This window comes from Stenella coeruleoalba (assembly GCF_951394435.1).
Source record: "Stenella coeruleoalba genome assembly, chromosome: 16".
NCBI lineage: Eukaryota > Metazoa > Chordata > Mammalia > Artiodactyla > Delphinidae > Stenella > Stenella coeruleoalba.
This window is the reverse complement of record NC_137162.1, coordinates 14,489,112-14,509,057: the sequence shown is the minus strand read 5'-3', so window position 1 is coordinate 14,509,057 and position 19,946 is coordinate 14,489,112. Positions and strand designations below refer to the sequence as shown.

The following is a 19,946-nucleotide window of genomic DNA, read 5'->3' as shown; positions in this document are numbered from 1 at the left end:
CCCTTCAATATCAGGCCTGACACAGAAGCCCTCAGGTCACAGTGGGCCGCAGAGGAAGGAACTCGGGCTTTGGATCCTATCTCTGGCATGGCTGGTTTAGGTGAATACCAGCCATTTATTCAACTGTGAAATGGAGGTAACACCCGCATCTCCTAGGTGCAGGTTACAGTCAGTGCGACAATGTATACGGTACAATTCTCACAGACTGACTTTGCACGTAGAGCAGGCACCCGATAAGTTAATGGTGGCTGCACCGCAAAATGCGAATAAGGTATTCAAGCATCTCAGCTGGATCATCGCCTAGAGCGTGCACATCTCGGTGGACAGAAGGGAGACCTGGCACAGTGCTTACAGAGTTCATCTGATGAGGCCCATCGCTCACACCCGTACATTTCTCTCTATCCCTCTCCCTTTGGGAAACATGCTTCCAAGTTGCCTAAAGGACCCTGCAATAATAACCAGTACTGTTCCCAAGCAGAGCCCACCGCCCGCCCCCCATCCCCGGCTCAGCTCATCTCCAGAGATAACCGACCTCCTGAAGCTCCTGGCTGCATCACCAGCCGATCTCGCTCAAGAACCGTTGCTTCTCCTCGGAGCCAACCCTGAACATCCAGGGGGCTATTGATGTTAACATTCTAATTTTTCTCAGAAAGCCCTTGGAGGCCTACCCCCATCTAACTCGTCTGAGCGTCTCACATTGTATATTCTGACCAGGTTTTAAGAACTGCTGGAACTGACTTGGGGTTGGTTGCCAAGATCAAAATCTCAACTGTGGGTAGAAATGTTCTTTCCCACACAATGTACCCTTGGTTATTTGCATCTCTCACTCTCCTGGGCCTCTGGACTCGCCGTCTTAGCAGCACCTAGTTCATCACTTGCTCCGGCCCCGCTGCATTACGTACTGAGGCCAAAAGGAGCTGGATTCACTGGCAGCGATCAGGAAAAAAAGGGACACAGAGACAGAGAGAGAGAGAGAGAGAGAGAGAGAGAGAAGGCAGACACAAGAAACACAAAGGGCCAGCTTAAACTTAGAGGGGAGAACACGTTTGTGTGTTTGTTGCCTGTTGTTTTTGAAACTCACTAAGACATGTGTTGTCCTTGAAGAAATTCAGAAATTTCAAGCACTCCTCCAGGTCGTTTCCACTGTTGTTGCAGTCACACCAGGGGGCCACGCTGAGGCTACTGGAGTCTATGTAGTTGGGGGTCATGACTGTACCTAGAAGAGTAAAAAACAAGGCGTTTTATTCTTGTGTGATGGTATAACCTTTCCTAGAGCCTAAAAAGAAACAAATGTTTCTCTGACAGTGGATGCACCCGTGGAGAATTACAGACATTGTGTTTGCTGAGTGGAAAACTAGGTTAAACAGTGCATTTTCTTGGCAATTTATCTTGAGCACGTAAAATAATTTACACATTTACTTAAAAAATTCTAACGGAACTCCTTGAGCTGCGCTTAGGGTGTGTTTCGCCGCACAAACGGTGCGGATGCCATGGAGTAGCGGAGAAGTAACTTAGAACGCGTGAGCTGCCAAGTCCCTTGCATTTTCTTGAAAATGTCATTAATCTTCATAAATAGATAGAGCTGGTCTGACACATCTTAAAAAACCCTTTCAGGACTTTGCCTCTACCTCCCTCGGAAGCAATAGGTTCCTTCAGAGTAACCCAGAGAAGCTTAGAAGCTACCCTTATGGGTTACCCCACATGCTGGATGTATACAAGGCGGCCTCTGCTCACTAGACTCTCAACTGATTCAGTGTTCCACGTTGTGATGGAATTGGAACTAAACAAAGGAAATTCTCTAAGCCAATGGCTCCTCGAGTATTGTGTTAGGAGTCCTCAAAGAAATGCTGGGTGGTCACTCTTGCCTACCTCTTCCTGTGTATTCATTGTTCTTTTGATGAGTTCTGTACTGGTACAAATAAACAATGTGTGTATACTTAGCATGACCCAAGTGTCTTCTCCTGGGTGGCTCACACCAGGCAAGGCCTACTCATGCCAAGAAGCCTTCTGTTTTTATACAGTTTGTGGAATTAAGAAGTAGTAGGCAGTCCAGTGAGCCACAGGATATATTTGGTTCAGAAACAGAAAAAAAATTCTTTTTAAGCTCTTCTGGGTCAAGGGCATATCTTCTTTGCCCTACATTCCTTACTGACTTGAACTAAATAATGTCCCATTATACCTTGGGATGAAAACGTCAACCCACAGCAGAGAGAAGCTTCTAACTTTGGGTGAGAAAGGAACAGGCACCCCAAACGCTGAGTGAAGAGGCTAGAGTATGTCTACTAAGCATCTGCTGTATGCCTGGCACCAGAATGGATCCCTGCCATTTGGAAGAAGTAGGAACAAGCTTTGTCCTGAGAGAAGTTAGAACCCAATGACCAGAGTGGAGGGAAAGAGTTGGACCCAAGAGAGAAATAAATTTTGGTGCACAGAATGCATTGTCTCAACCAGTTATTCCCTTAAATAATGAGGATTTCATCATCCTCAGGCCAGAAACACCTGGCAGCCCTGAGGCTTGGCGCCGTATGGAGTATTTCATGAGCGTGTGCACCTAGAAGGTACGGACTGAGGTGTAAAGAGTGATTATATCCTGGAGTGGGGCTGTACGTCTTTAACATTGTCTCCTTTGCGTTCTCTGTATTTAAAAAAAAAAAACTCTTTACAATGAGCACTCCTTACTTAATTCAGTTATTTCTTAAACCTGTAATTCCATAGTTGATAAATAATCCTACTAGGGACTACTTCATTTAAGAAAAGGGGAGAGTGGATGCGAATTTGGAGAGCTGACTTAAGGGAGATAAGCTCATGGGACCTATCCATGAGAATGGTCAATAGCTGGTGAATGGTATTACCCAAGAGAGCACAGGTATCCTTGCAAAAAAAAAGTTGGGATGAGTGTGCAGGCACCTGCAATATCCCTGCATTAAGTACAGTCAGTGATTTTCCCAGTGGCTCTTGCTGAAGACACTCTGGTGACAAAGAATTTGGTCTGTGCTGTCACTCTTGGTGGGACTTTCTTTCTGCCTGGTGACATGTGTGATCCTGGCAGGCGCTCGCACCCTGGCTGAGCCGTCAGGCTCTGACAACCGTGATTTCCCTCATCCTTCCCCAGCCTTCATTACCTGTTGCTTCTCAAACGACAATCGTGAGCGAGTCCTGCCACCAAGGCTTCTGCAGCCCTGGCACCCAGAGCCCTTCCTTTCCTCCTGCTGCCCCTGTTTATCCTTGGGTACAGATCTGCCTCTTTCTGTCCCTCTTCCGACTCGCACTGGTGCCTCATTTATTTGCACTGTTCCCCTGAATGCCAAGAACCTGGTTCCTCTAACGCCTTAGGTCTTGAAGGACAGAAAACACTATTTATGCTATGTCTGTTCTCAGGGGAAAAAATTAGGCAAAACACCCCCTACCCACCAGGAGCTGAATTACCCAGAATATTAATGGCGAGCAGGACCCCCAGTATTCAGGGATTTTCTTTCCAAAGGGCCATTTCTGGAAAACAGCCTTTCTGACTTCCCCAGACTGAATGACTTCCAAGTTCCCTCTCTCCAAAGTTCCCCAATTCAATTAACTTGGTTTGACTTGCTCTCCTCTTCCATAACCACGCTTTCCCCCCTACTTTTTTTTTTTTTTTTTTTTTTTTTTTTGCAGTACGCGGGCCTGTCACTGTTGTGGCCTCTCCCTTTGTGGAGCACAAGCTCTGGACGTGCAGGCCCAGTGGCCAGGGCTCACGGGCCCAGCCGCTCCGCGACATGTGGGATCTTCCCGGACCAGGGCACGAACCCGTGTCCCCTGCATCGGCAGGCGGACTCTCAACCACCACCAGGGAAGCCCTCCCCCCTACTTTTGTTCTGTGCGGTCAGTTCTCCAACTGAGACGCTTCCCAGGTCTTCACACTGGCTGCCTTCCAGTTCTTTAATAATCCCTGCTTCCTGCCTTTGCGCATCCATTGCATGCATTTTCCTCCTTTTTCTTCTCCCCTTCTTCAGAGGCGAGTCCTCAAGGACCCAACATCAAAACACCAGCACAGAGCATTCCTAGGAGATTTTTACATCCATGGGGAGCGGCAGGCTACAATGGAAGGAGTCTGAGTATTTGTAAACCAGCATTTTCTCCCATCCCATGTCTCCCCAGTCTTACCAATAAGCCCCGAGTAGGCGAGGAGGCAGTCAGCGTAGTTTTCCTTTAGGCAGCTGCTGACAGACCTTGACTCCGGCTGGCAGTTGGTAAAAAAATCCGCCAGGCGAGATCTGCAACAGGAAGAAAGCAGGGGGTGGGGAATAGGCTTTAAAATAGCCTAAGCTTCTGGACAGACATAACTTTTCTTTACTCCTTCCTTGATAGGCCTTTTTCCACACCAAAAAATACAGAGAACGTGAACTCTTACAATATTAGCATCCTCTCTTATGCGCGCCCCTAACCGTCCCCTCGCCCTCCTGTGTGGGCGCCTTGCAGAGAAGACTTCAGGGCCTATAACTGGAGAAATCTAGATGCTTTGAAGTTTCCATTCAATATTTATTTCTGACTAGACTTATTTGCATCTTTAGGAAATGTGCTTCTCCACACACTCACCGGAGGTCCACACTGGGAAAATATTTACTTTATACAGAAACATGTCCCTGGCATCAAAACAGGATCCTATAGCCCAACTGCTCCTGTAATTACTAGTGGCTTTAAAAATACGTGTATCTGTCATCTAAGTCATCTCTCAGCCACCACCCCAGGGAGGGGGCAGTGGTTTATTCCAGCCAAGTGATACTGAGGAAGAGCTCGCCTTTCCAGAACTGAAGGGAAAGGCAAAAGGGACAGGGCGATGCTGGCTCAGGGTGCAATTTCACTGTCTGACTGGGAGTAGGGGGTCCACTGATCAAAGCGAAGCATCTGTCTGCAGTTTGCTAAGCCTCCAGGGGCCAGCGCAGTCCACCCAGAAGACCTGGGTGGTGGTGAAGGTGCAGAAGTGAAGACAGGGCCGTAGACAACACCGGTCTGGGGAGGAAAAGGGCTCTTTGTGGCCAACTGGCTCTTTTTCAGTCTAAAGGGGATATTGTTGCAGAAATCCTGAATGAAAGCTGGGGCACCTCTGAGGTCATCCGAGCAGACCACAGCTCTGTTTCTATGTGAATAACACAATGGACTTCAAGAGAATTTAAATTATCTGATAATTATGGGACACAATGGACGTTTGTCTTAGCTTTCTTCCCTTCAGCTCACCCGAGTTGCCAGCCAACATACCCAGAGCTGTTTTTACTTCTATCCACCCAAGAAACTGTATTTACTTAGCATCCTTGATGATATAAGCAAGCTTGCCTGGGTGGAGCTGAACAAGGGAGGATGTCTGGAGAACACAGAGGTTTGTAAAAGGCCTGTAGGATGCACAGTCCGGGTCCCTTTCCTACAACTTTAACTGGAAGGGGATTAAAAGGCCTGATGAAATTATCTAAGTTCACAGCACATTGAAAAGGATGGTTCGTATGGGATTGGTCTCTCCTTGAACCCTTGTAAACAAGGCGTGTCTGAGCTTCCCTACCTGTGCCAATCTGTACATCCCGTATGTCGTGTGCCTGGTTCCATCACGGTGACTCCCCGGGGCAGGTGTTGAAGCTCTGCTTCATTTTCTTTGCACAGCACCTGACACTCCTCAGACAGGCCCTTTAGAACGCTTCCCAAGCAGGGCCATGTGCTGAAGCTAAGTGGCTTGGTAAACTCCTCCAGATGAGGCTCGTGCGTATGCCTGTGTACGCGCCTGGATCTCTCTCACGGTCTAAGCCTAGTTGGCGTTTTCTGACTCGAACTGAACACACTGAAAGGCATAAAACCTGTCCATTTTCTGTAGCCTGGTTAAAGGATTTATCTTTCAGAGGAAATCCCTGAAGGTGACTCAGGCTTACTCAACTGGCACAGATGGCATCCAGCTTGGATTGAGTGTTAATTTCAGAAGAGTTTCCCTGGTCATGAAAGTTAATGATCTCATGGCATTGGGCTACTAACTTTGCAAAGGCCAACTGTGGTTCAGGCAGCTGCGACTCCAGTTCTGCACACAACCTGATCAGCTCTCTGACCTGGCAGCCTCGCGCTCCCAGCTGCCCCGCAGAGACGGTGGAAAGGTCTCACTCTCTCCGAGTCTCCTGTTTCTCGTAGCCTCTTGAGCAGACTATTAACTGAACAGCACCGTGATGCGGAATACTATCCTCCAGCGCAAGGCTAATGCCACCAGATTCATTTTACTTAACAACCTCAGAACGGACTCACAATTGGACTCTGGAATGAAAGGCTAATTGAGTCAGTCTGCTGCAGAGAACATCACCCTGATTGGGAGGATAAAACTAGATATACTGCTCTGAGCATCACCCCAGACAGGTTGGTTTTGGAGAGAAGATCGTCAGCACAGATCCCGGTCCTAAGACAAAACCAAGCCAGTGGACAGCAAGAGTTTCAAAATAATCGTGAGCACATGCAGCACAGCTAAAGCACGAACATTTCCCTGTCTCCTTCACCTTTGACCCACCTCCCCTGCCATTTACACTTGGAGACAGGATGGCCACTTTCTGTGATTCACATTTTACAGATAGAAAAACTGACGTCAGAAGAAGTTTATACAGTGGCTCCTGGAGTCAGCTCATTACGGGCAGACTGGTACCTTTTCGCGAATTTTGCGAGTTGGTTAACATCACAGTGGTAGCTTGAAAGTGGCCTTGGTGGGAATATTTACACAATGGTAATCAGCAAGTGCTACAAATCAGGGTCTTGTGCTGTTCTTGGAGAACCAGTTGCTACATATTTACTGGCACAGTGCTCTTTAAAAGCCAGCATGATGTAGTCAATCGCAGAGATGAAGGATGTGTCAGGTCTTGGGAGTTGAGTCCCAGCTCTTCCAGGACAGGCTTCCTCTCCCTTTGTGTCAAATGGCATGTGAAATGGTGTCGTAAATTAACCTCCAGTCTCCAGTATTTTCCAAAGAGAGAAAACAGTCCTCCCCAAAGATCCTCACATCCCAGCAGCACAGTCCTCTGAAATCTCTCAAAGCAACGTGTGCAAATGATTACATGTATTGACAAAGGCTCTGACTTCCTGCCCGTTCCATTCACTGAATGACGGGTCAAGTGCTCGTGATAATAACGATGAATAAGTTCCCTGTCCCTGAACTCAAATAACCTGCCATCTAGAAGCTAAGAGAAACAAGTAAAAAGATTATAATACTACAGTGGCTAGCTCTTGATAAAAGGTAAGAAAAGCTGCTAATAAAAATAACACAACGTGAATGAAGTATTTAGTGTATATTAGGTATGCCTTCATACACTTTGTATTTTTCCCTGACAACTCTAATAAGGTAAGGGCTATTACTTCGTTTTCCTAATTTTACAGAGGGGGAAACCACAGCCTGAGAGGCTGTAATATTGAGACTGAGACTTGGAGGATAGCTAGGATCCTTCAGGAAAAGGTGGAAGAGGGTACTCCGGGCAGAAGGAAGCAGTATGTGATAAAGTAACCATATTCTTAATAATTACGGAGTGTTTCTACCTGCCAGGCACTGATCTAAGTGTCTGGCATGTATTCACATATTTAATTTTCACAACAACCTTAGTAGGTGATACTATCAGCCCCATTTAACAGATGGAGACACTGAGGGAAAGAGAGGTTAAGTAACTCCTTCCAGGTTGTAGAGCTCTGTGCCGGAGCTGGAATGTGACCACAATCAGTGGGACTCCGGAGCTGGAGGACATTCTCAACCACTGCACCTAACACATGCATCATCCCGAAAATTGTCAGTCGATCACTTGAGATGGTGGGACCATGGGAGGCAAACGGCTGAGTGACAGAGATGGTGCTGGCAAGATCACCAAGGGCCTTGAATGACCTAAGAGTTTGGATTTTATCCTGAAAGCAGTGGGAGTCACAGAAGGATTTTAAACAGAGAAGTAACATGAGCAGATCTGCAGAGGAGGAAGACTCTTGGGTGTCTCAGTTATTAAGCAAAGATTTGCTTGAGACCTCTTCTGTGTCCCCCCTGCTCTAACAGCGATGAGAAGAGCAGGATCAGGAAACTGGCCAAAGGCAGGAGGGACAATGGTGCTGGAGGCTGCAGCCAGCGGAGAATTGAGGGCCAGAAGGGGAGGAGGGAAGGAGGATGCCCTGAACGGTGGGTGTTGCTAGAATGAAGGTCAAGACTGCAAAAAGGAGGGGGCAGAATCAGGGTGTGAACAGCTCAGTAGACAGTGGTGCCGTGGAATGTGGAGGGGGACCCAGGAGAGGACAGTCTGCAAGGAAGACAGTGAGGTGGGCTGTGGGCGTACTAAGGTCATGGCGCCTTGGGAGTCAAGCGTCTAGTAGGTTGTGCGAGCCCCGGACCTTCATCTGTCCAGTAGCCAACCAGCCCCAGCATCCCAGGACCGCCCCCTGCACACGACCTCCTGCCCACCCTGGGTTAAGAATCACGCCGTAACCTTTTTCAGTGGCTTCCTCCGCCTGGGCTGCAGTGATGCAAACAGAAAAGCTTACATGGCCAGTGTGGGATTAACAAAGAAATTCCACAACTGCATTTCTTCTGGAGACATGAAATCTCCATGACGACAGCAGTGATGAACCTGATTGTTTTTCTCTAAGAAAATGAATAGGCACTAAAGTAGAAATGTATCTCCCTGCGAAAGAGAAATTTCCCACCCTTAAAGGGAAGGAAAAGGCCGGCAAATGCCAAGTTGGCCTTAGGAAATCTGCTGAAGAGAAAACAGTGGTTTATGCAGAAAATATCATATTAAAGGAAGCATGCTGTTAACTGGAAATAGAAAAATGATTATAATGATAAAATCTAGGCGCGTCTTAAACAGCAGATGGTCTTTTGACAGTGGGGGGAAAATCATTTACCTACTTTTTCTGTTACCATTTTTAGGAAAATAGTGTCATGGCGAACAGGTAAAAAACATACTAGGGATACCCAGTTTCACTCATCGTGGATTATTCTAATCCTTTAAATGTTTGTTTGTTTTTTTTTTTTTCCCCAGGGAAAATCCCATACTTGGACACAAGCTGTGTGGTTGCTGGAATGGAGACCTGGACAAAGAATTGTGAGATCCTGAAAGAGATCCAGGCTCTGACACTAATAAGCCAGAGTTCCTGAACACGATGCTTGACTACTTAGCTCTTGGATTTCCCTTCCACTTCAGAAAGACAGTCTATTGGACACTTGAAGCTACTTGCGGGAAAAAAATCCACTTGTTTCTGAAGCATTCTTATTTTCATCCATGGTCCCGTTCCACCATTACACATGATTTAGTGCCAAGGCATTTGGTTTCCTTTGAGTACAGAGACCAGATCTTTTTAGTGGATCCCCTCGTGTCACATGCGAGAAAGCTGAGGGCCAAAGAGGTTAAGGTCCTGTTCACTGTCACATGGTAAGTGGTGGCAGAGGGGCCTTCACTGGAAGAGGAATCGCCAACTGCCTGTAACAGCCCTGGAAGGAGAGAGTGAGGAGGGTGCTGGACTTTACCCTGGGATTGAATGAAAGTCGTCAAGTGTCTAATTGCTCCGTGCCTCCCACTGTCTGACCAGCTTTTCTTCAGAGCCTTCTTCCTAAGGTTCCACTGATTTCACAGCCTCAGTGAGTGCTTTGCCTGCAGTGCTGGGGCTCAGGAGGGGCCAGAGGGTGCAGTTAGACTCTGCCCAAGAGGGTGGTGAGTTTCTCAATGAATGAGGCTCCCCTTCCTTAAGGAGCCTTTGGGACAACACCACTGCCCATACAGGACTGCAAGACTTGCCGATCCACTAGCAACTCAAACTTGGAACAGGATCCATTGATTAATCTGCTCAGGTAAGAAATCACTGGCATTTTTCTCTGAATCCAACGTGAATGTTAGGGCTTTAAAGTCTTGGTTTTCAACTCAAGCCATTTAGTTTCTGAAAGCTTTCTCAATGGGTCAGTTTAGAGGAGCCCCAAAATGACAGGCCTGGGAGTGACACACATCTGTTTCTAATCCCAGCCCTACCTTCCATGGTTAAATACCTTAGTAAGGTACTTAACATCTCCAATCCTCAGTTTTTTCACCTGGAAAATGGGGCCAATGGTATCTAGAGGTGCCTTAAATGGTTGCTGTGACACCTAAGTGACAATTATATAAAGCACCTCGCTCAGAACCTGGAATACACGTTGCCCAATACACTTTTACTTCACATCCCTTCATCTTTTCTCCCCCATTTCTGGTCCATTCTAATGTGAAGCCCTTGCAACAAAAACATCTAGCAAGCTCGACACAGAGAAACATGTATCTTTATCTTCTGCTGGCCCTTATATTACATACAGGCAGACCTCAGAGACATTGCGGGTTCAGTTCCAGACCACTGCAATAAAGTGGATATTGCTTTAAAGCAAGTCACATGAAATTTTTGGTTTCCCGGAGCGTAAAAAAGTTATGCTTCACTAAACCACAGTCCATTAAGTGAGCAATAGCATTATGTCTAAAAAAATGTATGTACCTTAATTAAAAATACCTTATTGCTAAAAATGCCAAAACAATTGCAATAATAACATCACAGATCACAGTAACAAATACAGCAATAATTTAAAAGTTTTAAATATTACAAGGATTACCAAAATGTGACACAGAGACGCAAAGTGAGCAAATACTGTTGGAAAAATGGTGCTGATAGACTTGCTCAATGCAGGGTTGTCGCAAACCTTCAATTTGTACAAAACACAGTTTCTGCAAAGTGCAATAAAATGAAGTATGTATTTAGAACAGGTTAATCAGTGTAACTGAGGGCTGTAAGTCTGACCAAAACAAATTTGATGAGTCCGAAGCCAGGAATCCTGAGGTGTTACTTAAAACCTCTCAGTCATATGAGCTTATAGAATAAAAGCATTTTAAGAAAAGCTACGTTTTCCCAGGCATTTATAGGGGGAAAAAACCTATTTTTTTAAATGACTCAATATCAGTAAGTTTGTTAACACTGCTAACGTTTTATGCAGAATAAAATCAATTAGAAAAACATGCTGCCCAAGTCAGCCCTGGGATGACAAAGCAAGAGCACTGGAATGGTAATTTTCTGGAACAGCGACACAAAACAGATTTTTCCTCTTTCTGTTTTTAGAAAATTACCTTAGCCCTGCTTCTCCGGCAACCTACTGGAGAGCACATCTGGAAAGCATCCTTCAGCAAATCAGAGCCTATGTTAAACATATTTTGCAGGGGGTGTCTTCTTGCTTTGCTGTTTCCCACTTTGGATTGTACATTCTGGCTTCCCAAAGCAGAGGCCCAGTGTTTGCCAGGGGCAGGCTGTGAAGCCGGGGGGCTCGGGCTGCTCTTCAGAAAGATCAGGTCCTCCCGCTGCCTGGGAGCAAATGTGACCTCTCTGGAGCACCGGCCCTGGGGCAGGTTTGCACGCCCCAGGCACAGATGCTCAAAGCTCCACTGTGTTCCTCAGTCCCTTAATGTGGGTCCCCACTCCTGGCGGCATGAGGAAAGCCTCAGCCAACGATGTGCTTCTTGGTGACTTAGCCAGACCGTGGCCACAAGTTGTTGGGAAATAGAGCCGTGAGGTCCTAGAAGCCCTCAAGACTTGCCTAATGCTTTTGTTTCCTGGGACAGGAAGGCCCCTGTGACCAAGGCGAAATCAATGCGTGTTCCCCCCAGATCCCTGCTCAGCCTCATCCAGATTCTTAGGGAGGTTGCAGCCCGTTTAACCAAATGCCCCACACCTGTGCCCCTCCCCCTGGGGAGTCCCTGCTCATCTGGCTCCTTGGCAGCTCCCGGCTTAGCACGTGGGTCACAGGAGGCTGCGGTCACTGTCCTCCGAGCTTGACCCACAGGAAGATGGAATGCAGGTGGAGCCATGCCTCAGTTTAGCCCATGTGTCCTGCTTGGGGTCTATCTCTAAGGGTGAGGGCTCAATGAAAGCAAGCTGCAGGGCAGAGATGCGATGCCTCCTTAGCCTTTCTGATCACATCAAACTGCAGCAGCCCCGCCCCCCCCCCACCACCACCAAGGGAAGCCCAGGTCAGCATCAGATCAATCTCAGCATCCCTCAGGAAGTCACCTTGCATGAACACTGACAGCCATCAATCAACATCTGCAGAGCAGCTGACACAGCTTGACAACTAACCTCTACGTGGCAAATCTGGAAAGCAAGTTATGGTAGTTGGCAACGGAATCCATCCCAACCTAGCAGAGGCTCTCTGCAGCGCCTGATGGGATGCCCCAGAGCTGCCCTTCAGCTGGGACTCCTCCCTTCCCCTCCCTCAGCAAATTTCTCCAATGCACACACTGATGGCCACACTCTAAGCAGACTGTAAGTCATCATGGGAGCACAGACACATTGCGAACAACCCTATGCTTCGTGGCCAAGTCAAATAAGTTGTTTTGTATTATCTGTGCTACAGCACGTCTCTAGCGCAGAAAATGTAGCTTTGGTGGTACTTGCTTTTACGGGAAGAAACTGAGGGAGAAGAGAAATAGGGGGTTTTTCTGGGTGATGAGATTATCATTAAGCTTTCAGGTATCCAACAGCTGTCTGTGACAAAGATGCTAAAACTCTTTGAGTAAATCGTATCCAATAAGTTTTCTATATTTCTGCAGGGAATCTTAATAATCAGTTTTGTGACTTTTGGCCATGAGGAGAAAAAGAAATAGAAATCTAGATGTTCAACCAATCCTTCGCCAGTAGAACCACACCTTAAAACTCCAGACCAACACCTTGTGAATGTACTTCATGTAGAATTGTGCAGGTACCTCCACCTTCAGGAGTGAATTACAGAAGTTGCCTTACATTCATCCTGAAATCTAAGAAGCTCTAAGTCAACTGCTCAGGTACCCAGGGCAGGAAAGGTCACCCACCATGCTTCCATTTACTTATGCCCACTCTTGCTTCAGAAAAAATCTTGAGATGAATTCGAATGTAGCTTTGATGCAACAGAATAAATGTAAAAATTAGAGAGGCTATTTGGGGCCAAAGAAAGGTAAGACAGAGGTAGAGGTGCAGTCAGTACAAAACGCACACATACACCTGGCTAGATGAAAGCTAAGTACTTGGCTCTGTGCTTTCTAGAAACCACTGGGAAGAGGAGGGAAGTAACTAGTTCCACAATTCACGATATACCGAAAATCAGAAACAAGATAGATTCTCAGAAGAAAACCTACTGTGGGAGGCGGAACAATGACCCATGAAGGTGTGTACACTCTAGGCCCTGGAACCTGAGACCTAAGGCTATGTCACCTGACATGGTAATAGCACCTTTGCAGATGTGATTAAAGTTGTGGGCCTTGAGGGGGGTAGATTATCCTGCACTATCCAGGTGGGCCCAATGTAATCCCAAGGGTCCTTAAAAGTGGAAGCGGGAGACAGATAAGGAGGTGAGAGCAATACAATGGGAGAAAGACTGGACCAGCTTTTGCTGATTTGGAAGATGGAGGGAGGGACCATGAGCCAAGGAATGAGGGCAAAAGACAATAAAGTATATTTGCCCCTAAAGCTTCTGGAAGGAACTCAGCCCTGCGGATGCCTTGAGTTCAGCTCAGTGGAATTGGGGCAGTACTCCTGACTTCCAGAACTGGAAGAGAATATGTCTGTGTCACTTAAAGCCACCACGTTTGTGGTAATCTGTTACAGCAGCAACAGAAAATGAAAACACTATGAAACGGCAGTAAAGGTTTTGCAGATGCAATCTGAAAATGGGCCAGGACTTAAATTTCAATTCAACCATTTACTAACCATGACATTTTGGGCATGTACCTTAACTTTTCTGAAGCTTAATTTACTCTGGTAGAATGACAGGAAGTCCTTCCAATGGTTCCTGAAGGATTATGTACGTGTACCTGGCACCTAGCACCTGTTTACAACTGTTCCAGATTCCTAGATGAGGACAGAGCTCATCAGTGCTGTTGTTTCCCGTTCTGCTCTGACCTTGAGACCTCTATGAAGCCCTAGGGTAGAGATGAAATACACTGGTATTTCCCTTAGAATCCATCTGCTAATAACTTGACAGATGAAATGCTTTTGTCCTGCGGTCACTAATTCACCTATTCAAGGTCTGTATGTGCTCAATAATCTCACAATTAACATCGGGCTTACACCTTCCATTAGGACCGAAGAGAGATTTCTCCTGTGAGTCCTCTACATCTTCAAGCAGAAAAATGAGTTTTACAGGACAATGGACTCAAACCCATGGAAAAACAGTTCAAGGCAATTCTACAGGTCACTACATATGATCCCTATACGATGTCCTCTGCTGGCCTGGCTGGCATCAAGCCTGTGTAAATTTAAGGAGGTGCTGTCTGCAGCCTCAGAAGCAAATGTCAAACCATGATGTTTATAGCTCGAGAAATTGAACTCTAATTACTTCAGGGAAACACAGGTAAATTCTAGAAATTATCCCAAATGCTGCCTGGCCTCCTTCAGTCAAACCTTGCTTCTTCAAGGGTTCCCAGAAGATGAAAAATTAAAATTACACAGGCTCTCTTGACTTTACTAATTTGCAAAACTCCCCCCTTTGCCCCTACCCTCAAAGGACAGCCCTGTGGTACCTGAGCCCCAAGCTTCAAGCTCTGCTCAGCCGAATATTAATTTATCTTCCACACATTGAAGGAGCCTAGTTTCTGTGCCCTGGGAGGGGGGGTGGGGATGGCGGAAGACACATGGATGTCTGAATGGTAACAGCCTGCACTTGCACAAACAGACTTCAAGCAGAAACATATGAAAAGAAGATCTCCTATTAATCCTTAATAGGGTTTCAGGCTTCCTAAGGAAAATTATGTTCAATAGTAAATACACACTAGGTCATTTTTCTTCCAGGCAAGTTGTTTTAAGGTCAACAGAGACTTTGAGCTCAGCAAATAACTAGTCCCTAATATCTTTCTTCCTAGATGGGGCATCGCTCGGGAGATGGAATTGTGGTGTTACATGTCAAAAGAATAAATCACTTATTCCACCGCTATCAGATGATAATTCCCCCCTTTTTTCAGAAAATCCCTACTCTTGGTAGTGATCCATTCTCATGTTTAACACCCTCTTGTCAACAGTACCCTTCCACCCCACTCCATACCCCATTGCACCCCACCATCCCAGTTTCTACATTTTACCTAAAGCTCTCAGCTGCATTTAAAACTACATTCCTCCTTTTTTTTCCCTGTAGGGCAGAGCAGCTGTTTTCCATGGCTCGCATAAGCCATTTTCTAATAAACTGTCCCCTCAACCACTCCACTCAAACAGGGCTTATTTTGACCCATTCACAGTGAACTCAAGGGTCTCCTCTGAGCCCTCCCACCAATCCCCTCCCTGGCTCTGAGCCCCATGGAGGGCGTGGCTTTGGCCTTTCGGCCCACACCTCCCCTCCATCACTTTCTTTTTCCCATCTTCACTTGATGATACACTGCTTGCACCATAAGAAGGTGAGCACCTGGGATTATGCCTGGCACAAAGCAGATGTTCAGAAAATATGTGTTGAATGAGTGAGTGAATAAATGAATGAATGAATCCAGTGCCACACACTATGGCTCCAATCACCTAGAGACCAATACTCATCATGGACATCTTGGCGTTACACTTGGGCACAGGTGAGCAGAAACAGCAGCCCCCGTCTAATTCCTCCAGACACTGCACTAACAGCTATGTTCGTCTAGAGCCGGTCACTGTGCCTGACGCTTCATAAGCCTGGGTCACTTAATACCCAATAACCTGACCAGCCAGGTTAGTCTTATTTTACAGTGGAGGACCCTGGGGTTCAGAAAGGCCACCATCCAGCCAAAATCACGGAGCTGGTAAGAGTTAGAGCCCGATTTTGAAGAGAAGACCACGGACTCTCCAGCTCACGCTCACCCCCACAGCAATGAAAGAATTGATGCTCCGTCTTTTATTTTAGTTCTGGGGCATTTGCCGCCATTTTGCTGTGAACCGTGCACACAAGAAGCCGAAATCTGATCTAGGGGGATATAAGGGATCTTTACTGGGCCCAGTAAAGTGTAATGACAGAGTCAGTGGGCATTCTTTCAGTTTAATAGTGCTTGCAGTTTAAAAGCATAAAAGAAATAATATCTGTTGTTACTGTTCAGTAAGGCCCAAATGCAATCCTACGACACAGCCGTGTTCATCTCGGCCCAGGCTGGGCATCCCACCTCCCCAGGCTGTGTACACCATCACCCCTCATCAAGAAGTGAGGGGGGCAAAAAGTGGGGCTCCCCAGACCCACAGGGAGAAGCCAGCAGCCCCTCAAGCACCCTTTCCTGGCTGCAGGGACCGCTCCTAAGGCTGGGGACAGGAGGCACCAGGCAGCAGCTGGCCTGGCCAGGATCATCTCCTCGAGTGCCTTCCCACTGTGCCCGGCACCCATCGGCTCCGGGAAGGGCAGACACACATGTGGGCCCCTTCCCGGAGCTGATGGGTGCCGGGCACAGTGGGAAAGGGAGTGAGCCCTGAAGTCAGACCAGGGGTTCCAATCCCAAGAGCCCCTGCTGCTGTTTCAGCTCTGCATTTCCCCAAGTATGAAACACAAGCACCAACAGCAGGGCTGTGGGCAGATTAAGGCCCAGAACCCAGTGCCTGGCACAGAGTTCAGTGCTCAATGAAGGGCCGATATGAGTGTTGCCATTACTACTCTCAGGGTGCTCTCAACGCCGGCCCTCTCTCTCCAATCATAGCTTTGTGAGGCAGGTAATGGGGCAGGTCATGTCTCTCCTCTTTCACACGAAGGGACAGGTGTACGGGAAGCAAGTGCCAAGGAGGGTCACAACTTCAGCTGGGCTCTGGAGGCACCTGAGGCCAGCACACCCTGCCCCAATGTGGACAAGGACACTACGCCTGGCTCCCTCAAGAGGGCGCTCTCCCACGCAGCCTGGAATAGAGTCCCGTGGACAGGCAGCATTTCGTGGCACCTCTTGTATACCCAGAAAACACCCCTTCCTGCTTCCTCTGAGCCGAGGGATGTTGGGGAGCAGCCTAGAGAGAGTCCCGGGCCTGAGGCTTGTGGAGTGGACTCGTAAAGGTGCCTCGGCAACCAGTCGCCCGGGACCAAGGGTGCTGACCTCCAACTTGGTCATCCAGCACCTAGCTCAGTGCCTGGAGCACTGGGTTCAACAAGGACACCAACCTTCCAAGGACCAGGGTCACTAAGCACCTACAATGCAAGATGCTGTGTGGGGGGCTTCCCTGGTGGCGCAGGGGTTGGGAGTCGGCCTGCCGATGCAGGGGACACGGGTTCGTGCCCCGGTCCGGGAAGATCCCACATGCTGCGGAGCGGCTGGGCCCGTGAGCCATGGCCGCTGAGCCTGCGCGTCCGGAGCCTGTGCTCCTCAACGGGAGAGGCCGCAGCAGTGAGAGGCCCGCGTACCACAAAAAAACAAACAAACAACAAAACAAAACAAAACAACAAACAAGATGCTGTGTGTGAAGCAGTGGCTGTAGCGGGACAAGGACAAAGATGGAGATGCAGCCCCGCTGGGACACTGCATCTGACCTCCCACCAGCTGCACCCATCACCTGCCCTCTCCTGCGACCAGCAATGAGCTGGGAGTGAAACAGCCTCTGCATATGTATTTGTGCAGGTCAAGGCTCACGGTGATCTTGGCTCACGGGATCACAGCACTTCTGAATCTTGAACGTCCGTGTGTGGTTGAGTAACCCACATCATAGCCCCACCATAGGCGCTGCCCGTCCCACACTCCCTCCTGAGAACCCAAGATGCTTCCACTTGGAAAAAGTGACAAGAAAAGCAGAGTAAAGCATGTCAGCTTTCCTTATTTGAATAGCTCAGGTCAAAGATTGCTCCGAAGGTCATTTTAGAAGGAGGATTTCTATTCAAATAATTGCTTTAAAACACTGCTTTGCTTTGCATTTTTTTCCAGCATAACTCAGACAAATGAATTCCAATCTCAGGCCAAGCTCAGCCTATGGACAACAGGCTGTCTACTTCCTCTGCACACTGAGGGCGAGGTTCCGCCCGGCAGTGGGGCCAGTAAATAGATACATGTTGGTCATGGCTCAGCAGCCTCTGTTTCTGAGGAGCTATCACCTGGGCAGACCTTAGAGTCCTTCACAGTGGATCCCACAGCCCTCCCAACAGAGCCCGACCTTAGTGCAGCCGAGAAACTGCCCAGGTGTTTTCTTCTCCCCTTCCCCAACCTGGGCTAACAGTCACCTGTCACAGCTGTGAGGCCTCTCCTAGGTCCCCTGCTGAGTCTCAGTGCCCCACAGGGCCCACCTGGCTGCTCACTCCTCATCCTCAGCTTGCAGAGCCCTCAAGCAGGGCGAAGCTCAATAGCCTAGGTCATCACCTGGTCAACATACCTTAAGGCGGTGGGTTTCCAGGTGTGGACCCCAGACCAGCAGCAGCATCACTGGGACTGATCTAGAAATGCAAATTATCCAGCCCCACCCGGACCTCATAGATCAGAAACTGATCTTGACTGCAGGCTAAAATTGGAGAACCACTGCCCTGGAGCAACGGCACCTGGGAGAAGTCCGGAACCCCCTCTTCCAGGAGGTGTGCGCATACACTCCATGTTGATGCCCTGGGCCCTGCAAAGCCCCCGGCACTCCAGTCCTTCTGAGCCAGTGAATGGACCAACCACCCACCAGAACGCTGAGCAGAAAACTTTCTCAAACCATATCTGTAGCTAAAAATGTTTCACCTCGATTTTTTTTTTTTTTTTTTTGCGGTACGCAGGCCTCTCACTGTTGTGGCCTCTCCCGTTGCGGAGCACAGGCTCCGGACGCGCAGGCTCAGTGGCCATGGCTCACGGGCCCAGCCGCCCCGTGGCATGTGGGATCTTCCCGGACCGGGGCACGAACCCATGTCCCCTGCATCGGCAGGCAGACTCTCAACCGCTGCGCCACGAGGGAAGCCCTCAACTCGAATTTTTGAACTTGGAACATGGAAGAGGCATTTCCCATTTGCTTTGGTCTACTTCCACAGAAAGGTTTTCTAGCATGACAATATCAAGATCCTTTGCTGGAGTGAACATCCACAGAGAGATGACATTCTCTCTCCCCAGCCCCCATCCTAAGAAGTTTAAGGCTGTTAGATGGAGCCAGCTAGCCGTCCAATAGGAATTCCAACTGCTGGATGCTCACAGAACTCTCCATGCTTCCCGGCATTTCCGATTCTAAGGGTTATCCCAGGCCCGAGGTCACTACAATGCTTTAGTTTCCGTCATGGCAAATGATGATGGAGTTGGGAGAGCAGAGAGGGGCTGCACTGAGATGGCCCACATTCCAAGGACCAGACATTTACCTGTGACACTCTGACCAAGCCCCTACCACGGAGTCTTGGGCACAAAGTGCTTTTACAAGTCATTACAGAGTTCTGCCTGAGCTGAATACGAGGCTGAAATGCTTTGTTGAGCTAGAAACCAGAAGGAAGGTGTTGTCAGGAGGGCATCTCTCAGGGCAGGAAACCAAGCTGAGCCAGATCCCCTTGCCACACAGGCCCAGGGTGACAGCTGATGGGAAGCTCAGCAGCTTTCTGGTTACTGATACCCATTTCCAACTGGAAGGGCTATGGCCCCGGCTCCCATCCCCACCTCCCCCAGCCTCACCATCCTGACATACTGCAGTGAACAGGTTGGGCACGAGGCAGCCACACACCCACCCAGACTGTCTTAGTTCCAGGAGGCCACGGAGACGCTTGTGCACACACGTCTTCCAGCCCAAGATGATTCTGGTCCTAGGGTAGCAGTTCTCAAAGAGAGGTCTGGGGACCCTGGCAATCTCAGAGAGCCTTTTAGGGTCTTGAGGTCAAAACTGTCTTCCCAGCCATACTGAGTTCTGATTTATCTTTCTAACTCTCAGGCTCTCAAGAGAGTACCATGGAGTTTTTCCAGAGGCCACGTGACGTGGGATACTGCAAAAGTCTGAGGCAGGTAGAAGAATCAAGGCGTCTTCCGGTCCGACATTAGATTTATAAAAGTGTAAAATGATGCCATGCCTCTCCCTAAATTTTTTTGTTCTGGAAAAGGTAATGATTTTTAAAAATA

General features: G+C 48.2%; 1 protein-coding gene across 6 annotated transcripts in view; it reads right to left on the bottom strand.

Annotated features, from left to right (window-relative positions):
* The window catches only part of GFRA1 (GDNF family receptor alpha 1), a 212,635-nt gene that overhangs the window by 42,292 nt on the left and 150,397 nt on the right, over positions 1–19,946 (bottom strand). For all 6 annotated transcript variants that reach the window (XM_079899357.1, XM_079899359.1, XM_079899355.1 and 3 more), the window contains 2 exons: positions 4,138–4,247; positions 1,082–1,216 (listed from right to left, as the gene is read on the bottom strand). In XM_079899357.1, the coding sequence (XP_079755483.1) occupies positions 1,082–1,216; positions 4,138–4,247 (245 nt within the window). The remainder of the gene's footprint in view (positions 1–1,081; positions 1,217–4,137; positions 4,248–19,946) is intronic.